The following is a 21,516-nucleotide window of genomic DNA, read 5'->3' as shown; positions in this document are numbered from 1 at the left end:
CCAGTGCCTGACAAATAAGCTTCTGGGAAAAAGGTAAAAAAAATCCCATAAACACTCCTAAAACTTGCATAAAGTCTTCCCAGAAGAGCTGAAGCTGTTACAGATGCAAAGGGTGGGCCAACATTATACTAAACCCTATAGATTAAGAATGGGATCCCACTCAAGTCCTTATGTTTGTGACGTGAATACTTTTGGTAACATAGTGTATTTTTGTTGGGATTATGAGGCGTTTTGAATATGTTCTCCTCTGTAAGGGATTTCAGAAGCTCCAAAATGTTTTTGGCACACTATGAATTAAAGAATCTGACTGAAAAATTAAAAAATCTTCCAAAGAGTTTATAATAAAAAAAATCAGAGTATTAAATCAGAATTAGCACCTGTCAAGAAACCCAAGGTCACTTTTCATACAAGATCCATTGGCATTTATTGTAAGGCAGCAAAGTAAGCTGTTTCAGTAAATGACTTCGTCCAATCATAATTTAAAAAAATCAGACTCATTTCACATTACTTTCTATTACTCATCCAGAAGAGCACATTGTGAATGCTGTAGCATGCATCTATTGAAAAGCGTTCTCTTTAGGACTGTACAGAAGGTCAACAGAGGTCCAGGCGAATGTACTTTAGCAAATATAATAAACTGAAAAATCCACAGTTTGGAGTTTTGTTGAACTTATTTTTGTTGACTGACAGCTAAGTCCTCATTCTGCCTGAAAGCAGCTGAAAGGAGCTGTCTAATCAAACTCAAAGCATTCTTCACCAGAAAGTCTAGAACTGGTTGCAAGCCTCAGCCAGCCAGTCAGGCTGCAGTTAACATCCCTGTAAGTTTTACACATAAGGCTAATTCTGAACGAAACACAATGTTGAACCAACGAAAGCAGAAAATCCTCCAAATATGGATTTCTGCAGCTTCTAAAACATAAATGATTTTATCTACAGTACAGAATCACAAAGGTTTCGTGGTGAGTCCCCAAGATTACTAACATCAGTCCAGTATCTGACAAAGTGAAATATGGTCACACTATGTGTTTCTGAGTTATATTGGCGAGGAAGGGCCAGAAGAGTGTCTTTTCTCCAAATGCTACGGAGTGAATTTGACCTTTCACCTTTGAAATATGAACATCACTTCATCTTTCATGCCATCTGATGTTTGTGTAAAATCCTGTCGTGATTAGCTAACAGTTATTGTCAACTATGTACTTTTTCTTAGGTCAGGGTGGCTTTTTTACACGTAAATACTTCTACCATATTAGAAGAATCCCGAAAAACTCACTAAAATTCCCTGAAGACGCACCAAAAATATCACTTTCATGAGAGCAGACAGACAAGGCCTTAAATGCAGCAGTTCTGGCCACAGCTGTCACCAGTGCAAAAGCATGAAAACATTGCTCAGATGCTTAAATGACATATGTCAACAGTTCCTGACAAACAACCTCTTTACCTCTCATAAGTAACGACAACACCAAAGTAGCGTGACCTTGTCGCAAAGCCAGGATGCCCCCTGTGGGACTTGACTCCCAAAAAGACAAACCCAAACAGAAAGTTTGACTTTTGTTTGACAGTGCAGAGCAGCAGTGATCTCCCAGCTTTGCAAGCAAATCTTGACCACAGACAAACAGAAGTTACAGTTTCTGAAAGTGGCAGTTTTACAGTTTCTAGATTACATTATTAACAGTTGTGTATTATTAGCAGTCCAGCGCAGTCCAAAGCATTTCAGCTCTTATATCTGCTGCAAAACTGATTCTCACTTAAACTGATGACAACGTGTTGGTCAGCAGTGTCACCAGATCAGCAGTTAAAGCCTATTTGAAAAGCACTGACAGAAAACTAAAAAACTTACTTTCTCTCTCTTTGTATATGTTTATAAAAATCCAAGCTGTTTAGCTGTGACTGAAAGAACATTCAGCGTCAGAGTGCTAGTGTTTTTTATTGTCAAGTGTTTCATTAGACCATCTGGAAAGAGCCTAGTGTGACTTGTGGCAGTGGGTCAGCTGGAAATTTTCAGAAAAACACGCGGCATAAAGTGAGGCTGCATGCATTATTTACTCAGAGTTATCTTTTAATGCGATGCAGTCGAGCAGGGCCTGTCACTGTTTCATACAGCGACAAAGTCAGCAGTAAAAATGCAGACATGACACGGGCCATATGTCTGCAATTCTTTCCCCAGCTATGTCAAACTTGGCTCACCTGCTGAAAAAGTCCTGATGTACCTGTGTTGCTATGTGCCTTGCCTCATGCTCTTTTGCTTGGCCCTCCAGATTTGCCACTGGCAGCTATATTCTTAGCATTATTTCTGAGAGAAAATGAGTCTCTGCCACAGTTTCATATTGTGGCTGCTCAACGATGCATTTCTGCCTCGACAAAACCGCCGCCGCTCTCCTAATTATCATGGATGCTGCGGTGTGAAAACGAGCTGCGGTAGAACTAGCATGACCCAATGGCGTCTCCTCTATTTTGCATTATCATAGAGTATGCTGCTGTTTGCCTTGCTGGGTGATTAATTCATGTGTGTATCATTAATGCAGGAATGTCCAGGGGCAAAGACAAAAGCTCGGTCAATGCGAAAGGAAACACGGGGGCAGGCTGTGCGCGCACGTGCACATGCTCACACACGAACCGAACCTTGGAGTTCAAAAAACGCAGTGTGACTTATCATATGCCCTTGTTTTTGTGAAACAGCGCTCTGTTTAAACCAACAAAAACAATGATAGTTGACCCACTGAGCGGGAAAGCAGCCACAGGGCCAGTTTAATATGCAGATGAGGAGTGGGACTGCTGCATGCTGCAGGATTTGGATGCGAAACACTCAGTCCACTCTCGCTCTCTTTCTCTCCTCATCCATCTCATGCATTCTCTGGTTCTCTCCATTTTCTATTTTTCTCTATTAATGTCATATTATTTTTCATTCTCGGCTGCGCTCGCTTTATCTTTAACTCTCCTCCCTCGGTCCTGAGCTCCCTCTGTTTCTCTATCAATTTAATCCGCTCTCCTGTTTTGCGAGGTGCAACAGTCTCTCTGCACTAAATGCTATGGGAGCCAGAGGTAGAATAACAATGGCATTTTCATTCCGGTGTCATAACACGGAGCAGCTGGCACAGATCAGCTACCCAGCCGTAGGACTTCACTTTAGTGCTGTGTGATACGGCAAATTTTGGTATCAGTCCAGTACCCAGTAATTACACCAAGTAAACGCAGGTCCGTACCAATACCAGTACTTTTATGTAGGGGAGGGCAGTGCGTCATGATTTATGAGATGAATCATCATTAATTTGAAAATTCTGAACACATTTTCATGAAATTGCTGTGAATTTTGCTTCTCATAATAATTAGTTAACACAAACTTTTTGTGTATTTGAACTGGGCTTTTTTGGAGACCTGGAAGGTAAATGTGCCCGTCTCTGAAGCACTTGGGTCGGCTTCTGTTGTTTAAATGTGCTGTAGGCTATAAATAAAACAGACGTGACAGCCACCACAAAAAGGTTCAGACATTTTTCACAGTGCATGTTTGAGGTATATTTTTTTCTTTCCCACCAAAATTATTTATTTAACACGATTCAGTGTCCTACATACTGAACTTTGAGGTTGGAAACAAACTAAAGTATCGTTCCTATCATGCTAGTATTGATCCGATACCAATACCAACAATAATAATATTTCAATCTATCTACTTCTGCAGCAGTAGCAATAGAAGTGGGCAGATCAATCCAATTTATAGTATCAATGCAGTGCTGGTATTGGTGTTTGGATGGACATTAGCATAACCGGATCAATACTTTAGTTTGTTTCCATCCTCTAAGTTTAGCAGAACAGAGACGTGTCTCCACAAACACTGGTCATCTCGTGCAGCTACACTTTACTCCACCCCCTCCTCCCTACTCTGGTATGCCGTCTCTTTATCATTAAGTGCTGCTGGTCATCATAGCTGTTACTTTAGCAGACTTGAGTACCTATAGGCTATAATCAGACATTCAAATAACAGAATGTATTATTTTAATTGAATAGAGCCCGAGCCCGTCTATAACCATGTTAAATAAGTTATTTTGTTAGAAAAGAAACAATATTCCTAAACATGAACTATGAAAAATGTCAGAACCTTTTTGTGTTGCCTGTGAGGTCTGTTTTGTTTATAGCCCGAAGCAAGTTAGAACAACAGAAGCCGACCCAAAGTGCTTTAGAGACGGACACATTTACATTTTCAAAAAAACAGTTTCATAATACATGAAAAGCTGAAAGTTGTGTTTTGTTGCATTAACTAATTAATGTGGAAAATAACAATTACAGTATTTTACTGGTGATTAAAATGTGTTTAGAATTTGCTAATTGATTATTATTCATCTCATAAATCACAACACAGTGTTACTGTGTCATGTTATTAGTCTCGGCGTTGGTATCGGCAGTACTGGGCCTGTATTTACTTGGCAGAAAAACAATGGCATTTTCATTCAGGTGCTATAACGCGGAGCAGCTGGCACAGACCAGCCTCCCAGCCGTAGGAGATCTCAGAACTTCCCTCACTGCCACTCGCTAACACAGTTTTGGGAAGTAGCAGATTTAAGAAAAGTGGAACGCGGGCCGCGGCGATTAGAGCGGTGCAGTTAAAGGACAATTCCCCTCATAAGGCATCACTGCCTGAGCAGAGGCAGGGGACCAGTGTTTGCTGAGTTAATGGTTTGAGTGCGGACTGGCTGACAGCAAAGCACCGTTTGATTCACCGCTGCTGAAACAAACTGGGAAGTGATCCTGCGCGCGCTGCTGCGTTTCCAGCTATTTCTGTTAATGAGACCAGCACCCAGTGTGTGAAGATATTCATTCACCTAAGCTGCTTATATGTCAACCACCAGCCAAGACAGCTACTGTACAGCATGAAAGCCTGGCTGTCGTGGTCTCTGAGCAGCTCTGTGCCACGTGAAGCGTATTTACCCCTGGCTCTGACGCTTTTTTTTTCTTTTTTACACACCCAGGCTGTTCAACATGCAAATAACCGCAACCAGTTTAAACCCCACAGCTTCATTCGGCAACCAGGCCCCACTATCTCATCACCGATGGCGTGCCTTGCAGCTGTGTTGCCGAGTGAGATGGGGGACAAATGTGTCTGTCAGTGCGAGGGGGAGAGAGAGAGAGAGAGTTGCAAAGAAAGGGACTGAATGAAAGCGGTGGAGAAGAGAAAAGAAAAAAGGGGAGGGGAGAGAGAGCGGGCCGACAGGGCAAAGGGAGAAATGTGGTGGCAGCATGTCAGCTTCTGATAAGGGCATTAGTCTGCCCCCTGTGGGTCAGAAAGAGAGACTGACAATGCAAGTGCTCCCACCACCACGCGCACGCGCATGGACGCGCACACCTCTCTCTGTGGATGTCAGCTCTGCTGCCTGGGACTAGTCAACAAATTAAAGATAAGACCTGCACATTGCAGCCGCCAACAACTAAACCTTCAATCACCGGGCTCCCTCTGAAGTCCTCTGTCCAAACTAACACATGAAAGAAACAGAACACTCTGCTATTTTTACATATGTGTGTCTTTTATTGGACGATTGCTTAAAAAACAAAAAAACAAACAAACAAAAAAAGGGACCCCTTTACGCTGTGAACGGAATTAGTCTAAAAATGTGAGCCAAGGCTGTTCCTGTTCCTGAGGGACTGACGCCTCTTTCATGTCAGACATGGGATCCATCCTAAATGGAGCAAGGCCTTTTATTTACCAAGCTAATTGACTGCAGAAGCAAATGTGCAGCCAGCTCCAAACAATGCCCCAGATCTTGTATTCATAAGTGAATGTTTGAAGGACACACGATAATCCCTGTAGCTTAGGTTATTGTGGGGCGGAGTGAGGGGGGGACTATAAGAGAGAACGCTCTGCAACATCGCAACGCTGTCAGCTAAATTAAAATTATGGATTACTGTTTAACAACTGTTTTGCCGTGCTGCAGCAATATTATGTGTCGCAGCAGGCCTACCGCTGCTATTTGAACACCGGGGCACGGGGGTGATTCATCGACGCGATTGAGAAAAACAGATGGAAGAAGTAAGGAAAAAGGAGGAAGGTGCTAATTTGGAGCGAGGAGCTCACCAGAGGACGAGAGGCGAGATCAATGCTGGAGAATCACAGAGGCACAACTTCAAAAAAGAAAGGGACAGATATTTCTCTGTGAAGTCTACCACTCATTACCATTGAAGAGAGGGTGATGGGGGGGGGGGGGAGTGTGGGCTGTGGCAGATAGATGACAGCGAACCGAGGGGCTCCAGGCAGAAATCTCTAGATCCTTTATAAGAGCTGGTTAGTAGGAGCACAATAGCCACAGAGGAGAGTCTGTGAACTCCAATGAGTCAGTATAAATTACCGTACCCTGAGTGAACAAGAGGAGTCTTGGGACAGAATATTCTATTACTGCACGGAGGCAGAGATACGGCATGTTCTAAGGTGTAAGTAGTGTGTATACACAGAATAAAAGGCCACAGATCATGTGTCAAATGGTAGTACGAGTCAACCCTGATCTTTTTCCCTTATCATCTTCTTGTTTCTCTTTTTTCCTCCTCTCGTCCCTTTTATATATCTGAATGAACTCGAGAAGATGGAGGAAATTAAAATCAAACATCCCCCATCAAACCTGAAGCTTCCCTGTGTTTAGAGTCAGTGACATTTAAAGAACGGAGGCACGCTACGTTTATTTATTGCGCTCGGTATCGACCGGCTGTCTGCCTCCGACGTCGGACGGCGTCGCAGGCACACGCTGAGTGTGACTGACAGAACAGGCCTTGCAGGACTGTGGGTGTAGCCTGAGTGACAGGCCTGTGGCTAAAAAATCTCCCGTGACACCTGGAGACCGAACGCTGGAAGGCAGGAACAAAAAATCTGCCATTTTAACCTTTGTAGTGTGACATCCTGGAGGACAACTGATGTAGCATATGACATTTGATTTTAATCCGCGGTGAGTTCAGAGTCACTGACCAAATAAAGTAAACTGCAGCTATTTCTGCATACGAGCGCTCGTGCTTTACTGCAAACTGTAGCATTAGTCAGTGGGCAACCTGGAGCTGTACTTGTGCAGTTGTATTTGCATCACCCTTTGTCTGTGCATACAGTCACGGTGCACAGTACATCGCAGAATAAACGATATAACGTGTGGGTGTGAAGGACGGCTAAATTGAGATGAATTGTCAACATATGCTTGCAAAAATATGGATCTCTGCAACGTGAAGATGCAGATGAACATTAACAGAAAAATAAATTAAATCAGTAGTCTGTGTTTGCTCCTCTGTGTTTTTAAAACAGCACAGATTCTTACACACACACACATAAGCTGTCGTGAGAATCTTTGAGAACTTGCTGCAGTTTCTCTGCAGATTTAGGCTTCTGTCGCTGTGATATTGAGGTTATATCAGCCTGCGGAGGTCACACCATCTGTTGTCGTTCTTCTTTTGGAACACATTTCGCAGCATTATATACAATAAACACATTCAGCACCGCTTTATAGACGAAGACTGTTTCTCTCACCACTATTGTCCAAACTGCTATGAGTGTAAGAGACCAAAAGGAAAGGAGAAAAAAATCTCTAACCCCAGGTATCCTGTGGGTTGATGACAAAAGTCAGACAAGACCAGTTAAATTTGCTACAGCTCACAGCCAGGATGGAACAAAAGGAATTAAACTGTAGTAGCACAATAGCAGACAATAGCAGGAAAAGCTGGAATCCACTCCTGTCAGCTAATAAGTGAGGGCAGAACGATTAACCAATTCAAATCAACACCCCGGGCTTAATGTCTGAAATGTATGTGCATTAATTTAAATTGCTTGAACCCGGCTAAAGCTAGGAGGGAATCAAGAAGTAAATCTGCAGACTTCTGTGCATTAGAAAAGCTTAATATGACAGGCATATTCTGGTTTAAGTTTATGCCTACAAGTGCTTTCTCCCCCTGTAAGCCAGGGGAAGCCAAGCTTACCCTATTAGTTGAACTATTATTGTCATTTTAACAAAGATCAAACTTCCCTTGCCTTAGGAACAAGATAAAAATATTTCTCTTGTAGCCAGAAATGAGCAAAATAACGTGGCGATTTAATCAATCTACAGAAGAGACAGAAGAGTACAGCGCTGCTGCGTCACAGGAATTTATGACTGTTACCGCAGCCACAGTGTGCATAAAGAAAAGGATCTGAAACTCAATATTTTAGGGACTAGACCAGGACAATTTGGAGATTAGGCTTTCAGTTTATAATGCGTAGAATTTTCTGCAGAAAATATCTAAAGTATATTCAAAAGGAGACCATCTGAAACCCATATTGTGTGATATACAAGGACATAGCTGCCAACATCTATCTCAATCTATTGAATGCTAAAATTTGTTACAACTTTGCAACTTTCTGGTATTATAGTTTATAATCTAACCTTGTAAAAGGTGTTTATTCAACCTTCTGATAATATAAATTTGCATGTATGAGCACAGCATGTGTCTGATTGTATACATCATCTCCCTGATGACGTAGAGGTCTCAAAAACTCACGTATCAAATACGATAAACTTGGCGCTTCAAGGTTGGAAACTTTTTTTATTTTTTACTTTCTAATGAATTCATGATTCAAACTTATTGATGTTTGATTGATTTATCATAATACTGCCACACATTTGCACCCAAACTAAACATATACAAGTTTAATGCAAGACACAGTACTGTGCAAAAGTCTTGAGTCACCCTGTAAGCCTTTATAGTTTGCTATCTCTGGCTCATCACAAGCAAAATATAAAGAAACGAGGGGTGGCTCAAGATTTTTACACAATGCTGAACACTTCTCACGCATTTTTGTATCCCTACACCTGATTTTTTTTTTCCAACTTGTTTGTAGGTGTGATAGTAATTTGTTTAAGTTTACGTAGGCTACGCTTAATTTATCAACTTAATGGTTTCTTTTTAAAAAAACAAGGTGAAAAACAGGTGCTTACACAAACTAAATGTCCATGAACGCAACCCAACCTGAAACCTAAGTAAGTACATGTGTTTGTGTGCCGACCGCAGCTCTGAGGGTGCACCGTGTTACCGTGAGCAGTCAGCACAAAAAACATGATGGAAAGCAAGCTCTAGGTCACATCCTCATGACATATTTTCTGGTAATTCTTCTAAATTAGGCTTTGTGGACAAGTCCGTGGAACGAAGAATAGATTTTTTTTCCCTTTTCCATTTCCAGTCATTACATTGTGGGGTGTTTTGAACCACAGAGCCAAAAACAGACCTTTCTCTACTTTTTTTCCACAGAGACATTTGGAGTCGTTAAAGCAAGAAAAGCACAGGTGCAACGAACAGCATTAATGATGGCCTTATTCCATTGAAGTGTAAGCCCTGACAGTGAGTCAGCATACATAATACCAGAGCCTGAAACTGGAACACCTCAATGGACTCCAGCCATGATTATTAGTTTATTAGTCACACCTGTGCTGTTCCTACTGTGCCATGGCAAAGAGTCTGCTGTGGAAAAGGTCTAGCTGTACCCTGGCAGACAGTCTGCTTTTAATCCAGCAAAATAACAGTATTACTGGTATTTTTTAGGGTAAATTAGGTAAAGACTTTATAAGGCAACTTTCAAGTTTTAGCACAGTGCAAATGAATGGCAGGAGCTATATAACAATTGTATTATATAATAGTGGTGCCTGGTTAAATCAATTTACATCAAAAATAAATAAATAATGATGGCAGGGTGGTGAAAAAGCACAGTCAGCATGAATCCATCAATCTATCCGTGTAGCTGGGCTGCTGGGGAGACTGTGATGGGGTGTTTTGTGGCAGTGAACAGTTGGAGCTTTGAACCAATTAAACATAATTTTAATGCCATGGGATTATCTAAATATTTGAGGGCATGTGGTGCACGTGCTAATTCAACAAATCATATGAGAAACAAAGCTTTAAATGTCACTTTGGTCAAAACATAACATGAGTCATTCCTGCAATAGGTGTGCGGCTAATTTTCGCTTCATTATAATAAGTATATACCCGACTGAAACGTGTTCTGAAGTCGGCGGGATAATTTAAAGAGTCGTTTTAATCACTTTGCACTATAATTAAACCTTTATCTGACAAACAGAACATGAGCTCACTGTGCACCTTAAATCCAAAAATCTATCCTGTACACAAAATGCAGGGAAAAATAATTTATAAAGAAAAAACCCCCAAATGGCCATGTCCATAATACTGAATATGTTTAACACTGGCTGTGTAGGTTGCATTCATTTGTAAAGATTTGTAAAGGGCTATCTCTCCTTCCTTGCTCACTGCTACATGTGTGCACAGGTTATCTTCCCATAGCCGCACTGTCTTTACTCCAGCCGTGCTCGTAGCTTGTAATTAGCCTTTACTGTCCTTGCCAGCTCTACAGTGATGAGGAAAGGCAGAAAGAAACCATAATAACACGGCATGAACCGGGTCTTTATGACCTTTTTCCGAGGCAGCGGTGCACAACATTGAGATCGTTGTTACACTGAATTTTCAACGTTCTGTGGCTGTTTTCAGTGAGTTAATCAGCCCCGTTTGCATGCACTTCACTGTGGCTGCAGCTTCCTGCTGCTAAAATGATTTGAGAGTCACTTACTTTCCATAACAAGAGCTCACAACGCTGTCTTCTTAAGCATACATGCTTTTATAGTTTTTTTAGCTCTGCAGCATCACTCATACTTAATATATAATATCTAAATAATCAATAACTCAGTATATTGTGAAAAAGCATCCGACTGAAATGGATTTATCAGTATAGTAATGAAAGCATGATAAAGTGTCTAAAGCCTTATCAATATTATGATTTTAAAAAGATGCTATCACTCTCTCACATGGATATTGAAGCAAAGACGTTTAAAGCACACAGACTATCACTGTTCCAATGTTATCAGTGTGGCTTTTTGAGATTGTCATAGAAGCTTTGTGTCCTGTAATGATCTCAATCCTGATAGTTAACACACTGGAATGAAACTGAACGGTGAGATGTGCTGAAGCACAATTAGTCCGCATAAATGTGGGTGTGTAACAAGCCGCTTCAATATCAAAATCCTGATATTTACGGCAGTTTTTCCAGCCAAAGGCAACAACTCCAGTTAAATGCACCACATATTGCCAAACCGATCCGTGTGTACCGGCCAACAGATCTGTAAATATTCACCTGGAGGGCTGAAGGCTGTCCTACCTCGAGGGTTATTGAGTGCAGCTTCCGTGGCCTTCCTGCCCTCTCCACAGTGGCTCTGGTCAAAAGGTAGACACTGCTCCCCCGTCCCAGCAACTACCTCCAGATTGCGAGATGGATCTTTTGGCTGCCCGAGGTTCCTCACCCTGTAAACTTTGCGACTGCTGGTGTCAGACACATACAGAACTTCCCCCCTCGGGTCCATGGCCAGATAGTACTTGTGGGCAGGGCTGGTGCTAGTGAGACAAGGTGGACAAAGTTAGTTGAAACAGGTTATACAGTGAAGCTGTGCATGCTACTTTCTTTTGTTTCTTGCTTGCCTGGTGTTGTATTTATTACACTGCAGTCCAAAGTGACAGTGACTGAGACACTAGCCTAGTTTTGCAAAATTATGCTACACCTCCATACTCCTGCCTAGACAACACCGTCACTTGAAGTATAGGTATTTAGAGGCAATTAGGTCATCCCAGTGAATAGCATTACTGTGAGACTCCTGGAGTAAATTTGCGCCTGTGCCGAAGCAACAAGATTAATGTCTTCTAATTTACATAGTACAGATGGCCACAGCCACTGCAGCTGAAGAGTAGTCCTGAGTGATAATCTTATTTTTAGCATTGTGTATGTTAGGGACATTCTTAATATGGTTATGAATTCAAAATGTCAACATGTTGCACAGCATGTTTTCTTTTTTTTCTTTACATTTGGGGCCAGAGTGGAGCTTTCACATATGCATTTATCATTGTAGAAAGTGGATTTTAACCCAAATCATGATGTTTTCCCTGCTGTAAGCTAGCAGTAAAGATGCCACAGCTTACCTACGGTAAAATGAAGTGAAAGCTGAACAGATGGAACCACTCCTTACTCTTGTTTCAAAAGCATTTACATGGGTCCTTTCAGAGCATAAGAACAAACAACCAGTGGGTTTAGTTAGACTGTTGAGAAAAACAGTACAAATTCCTCCTGAGCTACTGTAAACCCTTTTTTATAAGGACAGAAATCCTGTTTAAAAGGAAAGTGGCACCACTGTATCCAGAGATAACTCTCTTTTGTAACGAGCTACACATTATCCTTGTAATGAACACACTGCAGACTAAATTCGCGGAGACGTAACACTACATCAAGATAAGTAATTCCTCCTTTTAGTGCTGATCTGTCCACAGAAACAATAACAAGACGTAAAAACACTGATGATGTAAAACTGAACTTACATGACTCTTACATCCTAATCAGAGACCTTGTTTGCTTAAAAATAAAACTGATGTTTTCCTTTCACTCGACATGATTTTTATTGTTTGTAGAACAAATGCCCTTCTCTGAATTCGCTAAAAAAAAATCACTGTAACTAATACAATCACTGAGAAAAGGATCACTCTTAATGCGACTTTCAGCAGCTTCTTAGCCAAACGACTGCACTTCCTTCAGGTTTATGGCTGCTTTTATCCCAACAGTGCGTCTCAGTTCTTTCCATAAATATTCAGTTGGATTAAGATTACACAGCTGACCACTTCAAATGGCCCCGTGTTTCTTGGGTGCTTTTAAACGTGTGTTTTGGGCTCTCATCCTGTCGGAGGAGCCACGACCTGCGACTGAAACGGAGCTCTCTGACACCAGGCAGCGCGTCTCGCTCTAGAATGCCTTTGATAAGCACAGATTCGACCCTCTGCCAGGCGCAGCAAAGCAGGCTGATTCTAAAACACAGCTACAGGAGGCTTCGCACCAGGCTCCTTTGCCCCCAAGTCCAGTTTGTCTGATTAGCGATTAAGCAAGCTGTTCCCCGGCTCGCTTGAAGAATTGGACCTGGGTGCAGCTCATTTGGACTTGTGCACGCTGCGCATGGATTTCTAACGCTTTCTCAACAACAGATGTCTTTGTGAACATTTTCTTAAGTAATTAACAAGCTAGTGCGAGGACAACGTGTCACCCCTTCCCTAATTAAGTCACAGAATGAACAAAACGTCAGTTGAAGGATTCGAAAGCATGTGTGATCGAAAAGAAAGAGCCAGAGAGGGAGAGAGTAAGACGAGAGTCGATCAGCAGGGGGTTTTGGGGACACACACACACACACACACACACACACACACAAACAACAATCATGCTTCAGCAGCCATGCCTAGTGCGAGTACACCTTAAACGTGTGAGAAGGGGGTTGTGTTTTCCGGTGGCGGTTATTTCTTCTGAACACTGAACTCGTGCGCCGTATCAAAAAGCTCTGTATTAGTTTGATGTGTTCAAAGGACGTTCTCCCAGCATTACAGCTAGTCTCCCTTCACTTTTTATTTTTTTAAACCCCTGCACTCAAAAAAAAAAAAAAAATCATGCTCAAAATGTTGATTTTAAGTAATCTGATTACATGTATGTAACCATGTAACAGGTACCATTTAATTTCATGTAAATACATTTGTATAATTACATTATGGACTTAAATACTTGTAATTTTGTAACAAAAGTGTTATGTAAAATGTTACATTTAACGTTGCAATCATTTAGAAAGATCTTGGAATTTGGTTAATAAACCTTTGATTTTACTTACAATTATTGCTTCATGTTTATGAGGGACAAGAATCACTTTTTGCTGTTATCTGGGGTCTAATTGACCCTAGCTCTAACGCTATGCCTATTTTTTTTTTTTTAAAAAGAGAAGAATAGGAAACTCAGAAGAGCAACCGAACATCCCCCATCCTCCCATAATAAAAGTAGGGCTAGAGTAAAGTGGACCTCACAAAGTTAACTAAACACCAGTTGGGCTTTTTTATGTTTGACTTCCGAAAGCTGGACCTCCCTTTGCCTTCTTCAGTAGAGCTTACAATCATTTAGAAAGCTCTTGGAATTTGTCTCTGTTTTGAAGTTTCCCCTTTTTCTTTTTTTACCTCAGTGAAACTTTTCTTCTGGTCAATTTGGGCATTCCTCTTGCAGCCTCACACACGGAGGTTGCTTACAGCCCCATGAATCAACTCCTAATAACACTAGAAGCTGTGGCTTATCCTCTCAGACAACTCGCACGTCTGTGTTCAGTGCAATAACAGCAACAAAGTACTTTCCTCATATAAAACCCGGTTGAACTGCTTATAAGAATGAAGAAACCCGCAATGGGGCAGCACGGCGGTGGAGTGGCTCGCACTTGTGCCTCGCTTTTGGCTTCTTCCTGTGACTGTGTGGGTTTTCACTTGCTTCCTCCCACCATCCTGTGATGCAGGATCCTGATTTACAAATACAAAAAAGCCAAGACAAAACTGGTCTAAAACCAAAACTAAGACCCCTGACAAGCTCGGTCAGCAGCCTGCCGTAGTTCCAGTTGAGCCGGGCAAACTTGCACTGCTGCTCAGTCTGAAAGTTCTTGCTAAAAACCTTTGAATGTGTGAATAAAAGGAACTGTAAGGTCAGCATGCCCTGTGTTATGCAGCTCTTTGGAAGACGACTGGCCTGTTTCTACTTGCTGTCCAAACAACATATCTTGTTGAGCAGAGATTCGGCCAGCTCCTCTACATGCAGTCCAAGTACAGCAATCGCTTGGACTCGATGGCCTCAGGCGCACTATGGATAAAACTAACTTCTCTGCAACCCGCAGTGAAAAAAAAAGAAAAAAGCTGGCAAAGAACCACCAGGCACAGGGCTCACGCCAACTTTAAAGCAATTTAGCTTATTTGCTTTGAAAGTTAAGCTTAAATCCTTCTGGGGTTCTTTTTTTTTTTTTGCTTCTGACTTTTCTCCCTTGCTTCGGTGATCTGGAACAATTAAATGCTTCTTGTTTGGCATGGTTGGTTATGCTGCTGCTCGTGATCAATAACAGGATGTAATTAAAATTTGAATGTAAAATTTCTAACTGTTGAAATAATTTCTTTCCATATGTCAAACAATATTCCAGCTAAATTAAATCAGTTATTTGGTAATAAATTGGCTTTTTTCCAGGATATCAAACAGAATATTAACATTACTAATAAAAATAACTAAACAATGAAACTATAATGAATTTATAATAAATAAGTAGTAGTCACACTACTAACATTCAGGGATGTTAATTAGTCTGTATTTTAGGGATTTGGATCCAGTAAAGGGGGTGTGCTGAACCACTGAGCTATCCAATGAGTGGATGGACAGACGCTTGTAATAAAAATTTATGACAGCAAATAAAAAATATACTTATTTTAATGACTTAACAATAATTTACAATAACTTTTCACAGGCCATTTTAAAAGTATGACATGTATTAATGGATTCTTCCTTCACTGAGGTGAGAGGACATGCTCTGGGACACATCTGTTATGCTAACTTAAACTGGCTTTCATTGATAAGGAAGTAAAGAAGAACTGATGTCAGTGCCTCTTTTTTCTGTTTTCAGTGGCACGCCTGTATAATACTCAGTATAAAAACAGCAAACCTACAATTGCCTACAATAAAGCCACAAGCTTGCTAACATTTAATAGTGTCGCATATATATTTGTCAGCAGAATTGTATCCACATGTCAGGCAGCGATAAGAAGCCTTAGGTATAAATGTATGCGCAGGCTGCATAAGGAGAACAGCATAATCCTTGCATGTGTAAATCTTTCCAACAGCTGCGTCAATGTATGATATTTTTGAGTTGAGACACTTTGGTTACAAAAGCAATAATGTGAAAATGACTCGTCAGCTGTAATTTTATGCCTGTATGTATCTTTGGTTTTGATTTCACCTGATGTCAAACAGACTGCTTAAAAGAATTAAAGGAACACTTTGAAAACACATCAGATTTCAATGGGGGAAAAACTGATACGACCTGGGTAATGTGTTAGGAATGGATGGATGTCACATTGTTTGATGGGAATGAAAATCATCAACCTACAGAGGGCTCAATTCAAAGACAGCCCAAAAATCAAAGTGAAGAAATGATGTGGCGGCGCTCCGAGGTGACTGTTGTTGTGCTATTTAATAAATAGCTCATTTTGATGAAATTTTATTGCAGCAACTCAAAATAGTACTGAGTAGTTTGTGTGGCTGCCAGGTGCTTCAAGCCTGACAACACAGAGACATGCTCTTAATGAGACGATGGATCGTGTCCGGGGGATCTGCTCCAAGATCTGGACCAGGGCATCACTGAGCTCCTGGCAGCTTCAGATGGACTGAAACATAATGTCCCAGAGGTGTTTATTAGATTTAGGTCACGCGAGCATGGGGGGTAGTCAGTGGTATCAATTCCTTCATCCTCCAGGGACGGCCTGCATACTCTCACCACATGAGACCGGCCATCGTTGTGCACCAGGAAGAAGCCAGGACCCACTGAACCAGTGTAGAATCTGACAGTAAGTCAAAGTTCTTCCTGATACTTAATGGCAGTCATCGACTAGCCTGCAGAAGTCTGTGTGTCTCTGCATGGATATGCCTCCCCCGACCATCATGCTAAACTATGTTATAGGCAGCATGTTCTCCACTGCTTCTCCAGACCCTTTCATGTGTGTCACATGTACTCAGGGTGAACCTGGGGACAGCACAGAGCACCAGTGGTGGCCCCGCCAATTCTGGTATTCTATGGCAAATTTCAATCGAGCTCCACATTGCCAACCAGTGAGCACAGGGCTTACTAGAGGGAGTTGGTCCCTCAATCCACCCTCATGAAGTCTTTTTCTGATTGTTTAGCCAGACACGCTCACTGGAGGTCATTTTGTAGCTCTGGGGGTGCTCATCCTGTTCCTACTTGGGAAAACCGGTGGGTAAAGGACCTTCTACGGCCCTGGAGGGAGACAGCAAACCTTTGTGCCATCCTGGTGGAGTTGGACTACCTGCGCAACATCTGTAGTGTCCAGGCATCACCTCATGCTACCAGTGGTGACACTGACACTATTCAAATGCAAAACTAGAGAAAAACCTGTCAGATGAGTACTGACATGGGAAAAATGTATAAAACCATTCCTGTTTCGGGGGTTGTCTCCGTGTTGCACCTCTAGTGCACCTGTTGTTAATTTCATGAACGCCACAGCAGCTGAAACTGATTAACAACCCCCTCTGCTACTTAACTGACCAGATCAATATCCCAGAAGCTTAATCAACTTAAAGCTCTACTCTGATGAAAAAGTAGTTCTTTCATTTTTTTTAGAAGTATATGCAGGATCATCTTTAGTGTTAACTTCATGGCGTTTCAGTGGACCGCAGTACGGCATAAAAAAAAGCTCTGACCCAACAGAAAATAAGAGGGAACAATAACAAGGAGTGCAACAAGGGTCCAAAATTAAACCCAGGCAAATCTGACCTCAGCTGAATGAGTCATGGGACAAACAACTGCCCGTTGTTATTGTGTTGTTATTGTTGCTTGATGAAAAGTGGACAAAAGCCTTGGAACTGATTCACCGAGAGGCTCAAATAGACAGCATGTTGCACAGGAAGAAACACCTTCGTGCGGCGTCATGTACATGTCCTACTGCTTATAAGAAATTGTCCTTTTCTCCTCAAAGCCTGAGCCAAACATTTGCACAACTGACTTTATTCGCCCTTACGCTTCCTGCAAGCTGCATACTGTCCTTTGTGTCGGATGAATTGCAACAGTGTGGGCAAGCAGCTGTGCAGGCAAGATGTGACTTGTTTCTGCACATGTAGTCCACAGTTCATTAATTACATAAAACCTTTGATACTGTCATGCTATTGTGTTGCATTGTGTTGCATTATTATTAAGACTTGAACACAGTGATCAAAATAGTGAGAGGGAATTTAAATTTTGCACTTTGAACACTGTAACTAACTGAGTTCCGGGCAATTACTTTTGTAGCGTGAAATCCAATGTCAGCTGGGTCTGGTCAAAGGCTTCCTGCCAATTAAACTTGAAGACACCCTGTTAAAGCTTTCTTTTTTCCTCCTTTCTTCGGCAGCTATTCAATAAAAAAAAAAATGTCCTGCAAGGAAAATTACAATGTCAAGACAAATATTTCTGTTGTCACGCTCATGCTCAATTAAAATATTTTTACGGGGCTGCAAACCTTTTCATTTTTTCTTTTTTTTTGTAGCCAGCGTGTCCTTATGATTTCCAGTTTGCTTTGGACAGCCTTTGTACCCTAAATATCCTTTTCTTTTAAAGAAGAATACTTACTGAACCTTCTCAATGCCCCGAAGAGAGAAAAAAACAAAAACAGCAACATCGGCAGGCTTGCTGTCAGTCATCTAGTCCATTAAGTGCATAACTGTTTACAGAGCTCAGCGCTGAACTGCACATACATAATTTAAACTCGATCCTAAGAGAGTTTTATTCACCGAGTTTCGAAATGTGCCACTGCTCGGCGCGCGGCGCGGCGTATTTGCCGGGCCTCTTGAAGCTAGCGTGAGCATCGTGCGCTGTATATGACTGATTACAAATCGCTTCACCTGTCTGTTCCTCAATTAGATGCTCATAGCTCCGAATGCTTTCCTCCAGTGGAAGGAAAATGAACAACAATAACAACCGGAGCACAAACAATCCCACTCCAGCCTTGCTCGTTCCCACTGCACGCAATAACAAAACAGTGATCAGAGTTGATAGACACAGTGATCTAGCTGTTCCTGACTGTCTCTCTCAATCGACCGTCTGGGCTCTCAGATAATATTGTAGAGGACTTCCTCCCCTATTTGCTTAACTCCGCGCTCCGACTCTTAAAGGGGGGGAAAGAATAGACAGCGGTTTCATGTTGAGCACTTCCCATACCGTCTTCCCCTCAGAGAGCACCTTGTTTTGAAGCCCTTTTGGCTGATCGGCACTTTGCTGGGAAGAATGCATAGTGAAAAGCTTTGAAAGCTGAATATGGATGAATAATTAATGTATTTGACTTAGGAGAACAATAGCACAGAATAAAGGAGAAACTCTAACATGCTGCTAACAGTAAAAAGCTGCTGTGGAGGAAAAGAAGGGAGCAGAAGCTAAAAGAGAAGCCTCCAGGGTAAGGAAACACCACCCGAAGTGCCTTCAGAAGAATCCAGCTCATGCAGTATAGGCTCCAAATCTCGTTATTGCGTTTTATCTGACACGCTAGCCAGATTTACTCAAATACTCCTTCACTAACACAACCCATGATCTTGTAAATGCGTTCATTTGAATTTATTTCAGGCTGGGATCAAATTTTCTGTTAATAATATATATTAGTGGATTCTTTCAAGAAAAGTTTTAGCCGATGTTTTTGAAAAATCTGCATTTATGCTACAACAATAGCCCAAATACTTTATGCATCTAAGACCGTTTATCCATTACACATTAAGCTTTCTTTTTCAGCTATTATTTTTAAGCAGTCGGAAACATTTATTCAGCTACTTATGGCTAAATGCCTAACAAAGACAGCTATTTATTCATTTTTTGGCATCTATTTCAGCTAAACAGAGCATACTGTAAGTTCAGGTGGGTCACAAAGTCGAGTTCAGCTACAATCCCAGCAGATTGGCTGATCTCAAGGCAACACACCTCCACCGCCTCCTTTCCTTCTCTACCTCACTTGTGTTAGCTTGTCTGCTTCTCCTGTTTCTTCTTATTTAAATTTCTGGAGCTACTCAACAATCTCTCCACATGACAAACGCAGAAGTACCCCACTGAGGTAAAGCGGCTCCAGATGGGAAACACTGGCTACATGGCTTTACAGTAGAAAATTACCAACAGTTTGCATATTTATATATTTTTTTGACATTTGTTCCTACCCACCCACAAAGTACATCGCAATCATATTATCAGTTCTGCACGGTTTCAAATTTTGGCACAGTATCGTGAAAAATAGTCAGGGTTTTTGAAATTGGATAAACCCTCTCTTGCTCTTCCACAAACACCCACGAGCACAAACACACACACACACAATCGGCTCGATACGACCCACGATAGCGGTGCACGCACAGACGCAAACATCACAACACACGTGCACGCACAGAAACCCTATAACATCTGTCTAATCTTCTGTCAAACATAGCGTACAGCGCTCGCAGCATCACAGAGGCTTGAGACCGGGGCGACGTTGAGGCCACTCCCGGCCTCGGGCCTTTTAGTCTGGCTCGGGAAATGAATGAACCGAGGCATCCTCCAAACAGACTTTCAGTAATCCTCTAAAAAAATGAAATCCTTGACATTTTGGCTGCGGTCCAGCGTGCAAATTTTAATATCACCTAGTGAAATTTAAATGAGACATTCATAGATCTAACTGCGTTCGGAGCGTGTGCAGAACCTGCACGCGCGTGTTGCAGGTGAAGGTGGGTCAATGCAATTTAAAAGGAGGCAAACAAACAAAGTTAAAGCTCTGCGGGGCGTTTTGCAACTGTCTATTCCCTCGACACACATTTGTGCAGGTATATAAAGGTGTAAATCACCACTTCTCACCTGTGTCTGGTATCCCGGTTCCTGATAACAAGCCATAAAGGAGCGTTTCAAAAGGGGAGAGAAGAGAAAGTAAAAACAATTATTTATGAGGCTAACGAGAGTCCCTCAGAATTTCATAGGCTGCAAAATTTTCTCCCCATAAAGTGAAATTGGGGTTGCTTTAGACAGTTGTATTGTTTCACATTTAATATTAACCTAAACAAGAAGCCGTTTTTGGCAGGTTGGGGGTGTTTCCACCCAGAGGAAACCTCTGCCTGAACCAGAAATATTAGTCAGACAGAGAATAAAAACAGTGAATGAGAGTAAAGATACATAAGGAGAACACTTTACAGGACAAATGACTGTGCAATCCCATTGAGATTCTACGCTTGAAAAAATACAGAAATGAGAGAATGTAATGCCTGCAGCAGAGTAGGAGATATCATCGTCATAATCCAGAGGAAAAAAAAGAAGAAGAAGAAAAAACGTATCTTTGTCTCTCAGCAGAGACTTTCAGCTTCTCTCGCATCCTAAAGAGGTAGATTAGAGTCTGTGATCTCTAAACCTCACACGCTCCTCCTTCTGCATGAAGACGAACTTCAGAAAGAATTCCACCGAGATCAAATAGATCGCAGCTGCAGATCCCATCCGCAGCTAATGCCATGCTAACCCGTATCAGCTGAGCTAATTTTTTATTTCACATTGTGCTCGAGTGAATCCGATGCGCCAAATCCCACTGCTTCCTACTGCGAGAGATCCCTACCAAAAGCGGTCTTATCACGAGCACACCCAACAAGATCATTGCTCTCACTTGAGTTCCAGTATGGTTCTGGTGTATCCGTCTGGGTGGACCCTGCGAATGAAGTTAAAGTCCCCTACGTAGAGAGAGCCGTCGGGGCCGCTAGCCAGCGCCACGGGGGCAAACAGCATCATGTCCCGAGCCGCGCCGCTGCAGCTCGGGCCACACGGGACGCTCCGATAGAAGCCGTTCCCCATCACAGTGCCGATAACAGGGGGCTGCTGGGACAGGAAGACGTTTTCTCCATTCCCTTTGTGAAGGATTCCTGGGGAGAGGGGAATGCAAAAGTGACATGAAAGGCCCTTTAAGTGT

The 21,516-nt window shown here is 42.0% G+C and overlaps 1 protein-coding gene across 1 annotated transcript in view; it reads right to left on the bottom strand.

Annotated features, from left to right (window-relative positions):
- Window positions 1–21,516, bottom strand: part of tenm1 (teneurin transmembrane protein 1) — a 186,462-nt gene that overhangs the window by 35,677 nt on the left and 129,269 nt on the right. The window contains 3 exon segments of the mRNA XM_025898021.1: window positions 11,147–11,379; window positions 20,427–20,447; window positions 21,217–21,469. Of these exon segments, the coding sequence (XP_025753806.1) occupies window positions 11,147–11,379; window positions 20,427–20,447; window positions 21,217–21,469 (507 nt within the window).

This window comes from Oreochromis niloticus, linkage group LG2 (assembly GCF_001858045.2).
Source record: "Oreochromis niloticus isolate F11D_XX linkage group LG2, O_niloticus_UMD_NMBU, whole genome shotgun sequence".
In the NCBI taxonomy this organism is placed as follows: Eukaryota; Metazoa; Chordata; class Actinopteri; order Cichliformes; family Cichlidae; genus Oreochromis; species Oreochromis niloticus.
The sequence above is the reverse complement of the archived record's forward strand: the minus strand, read 5'-3'. Positions and strand labels throughout refer to the sequence as shown.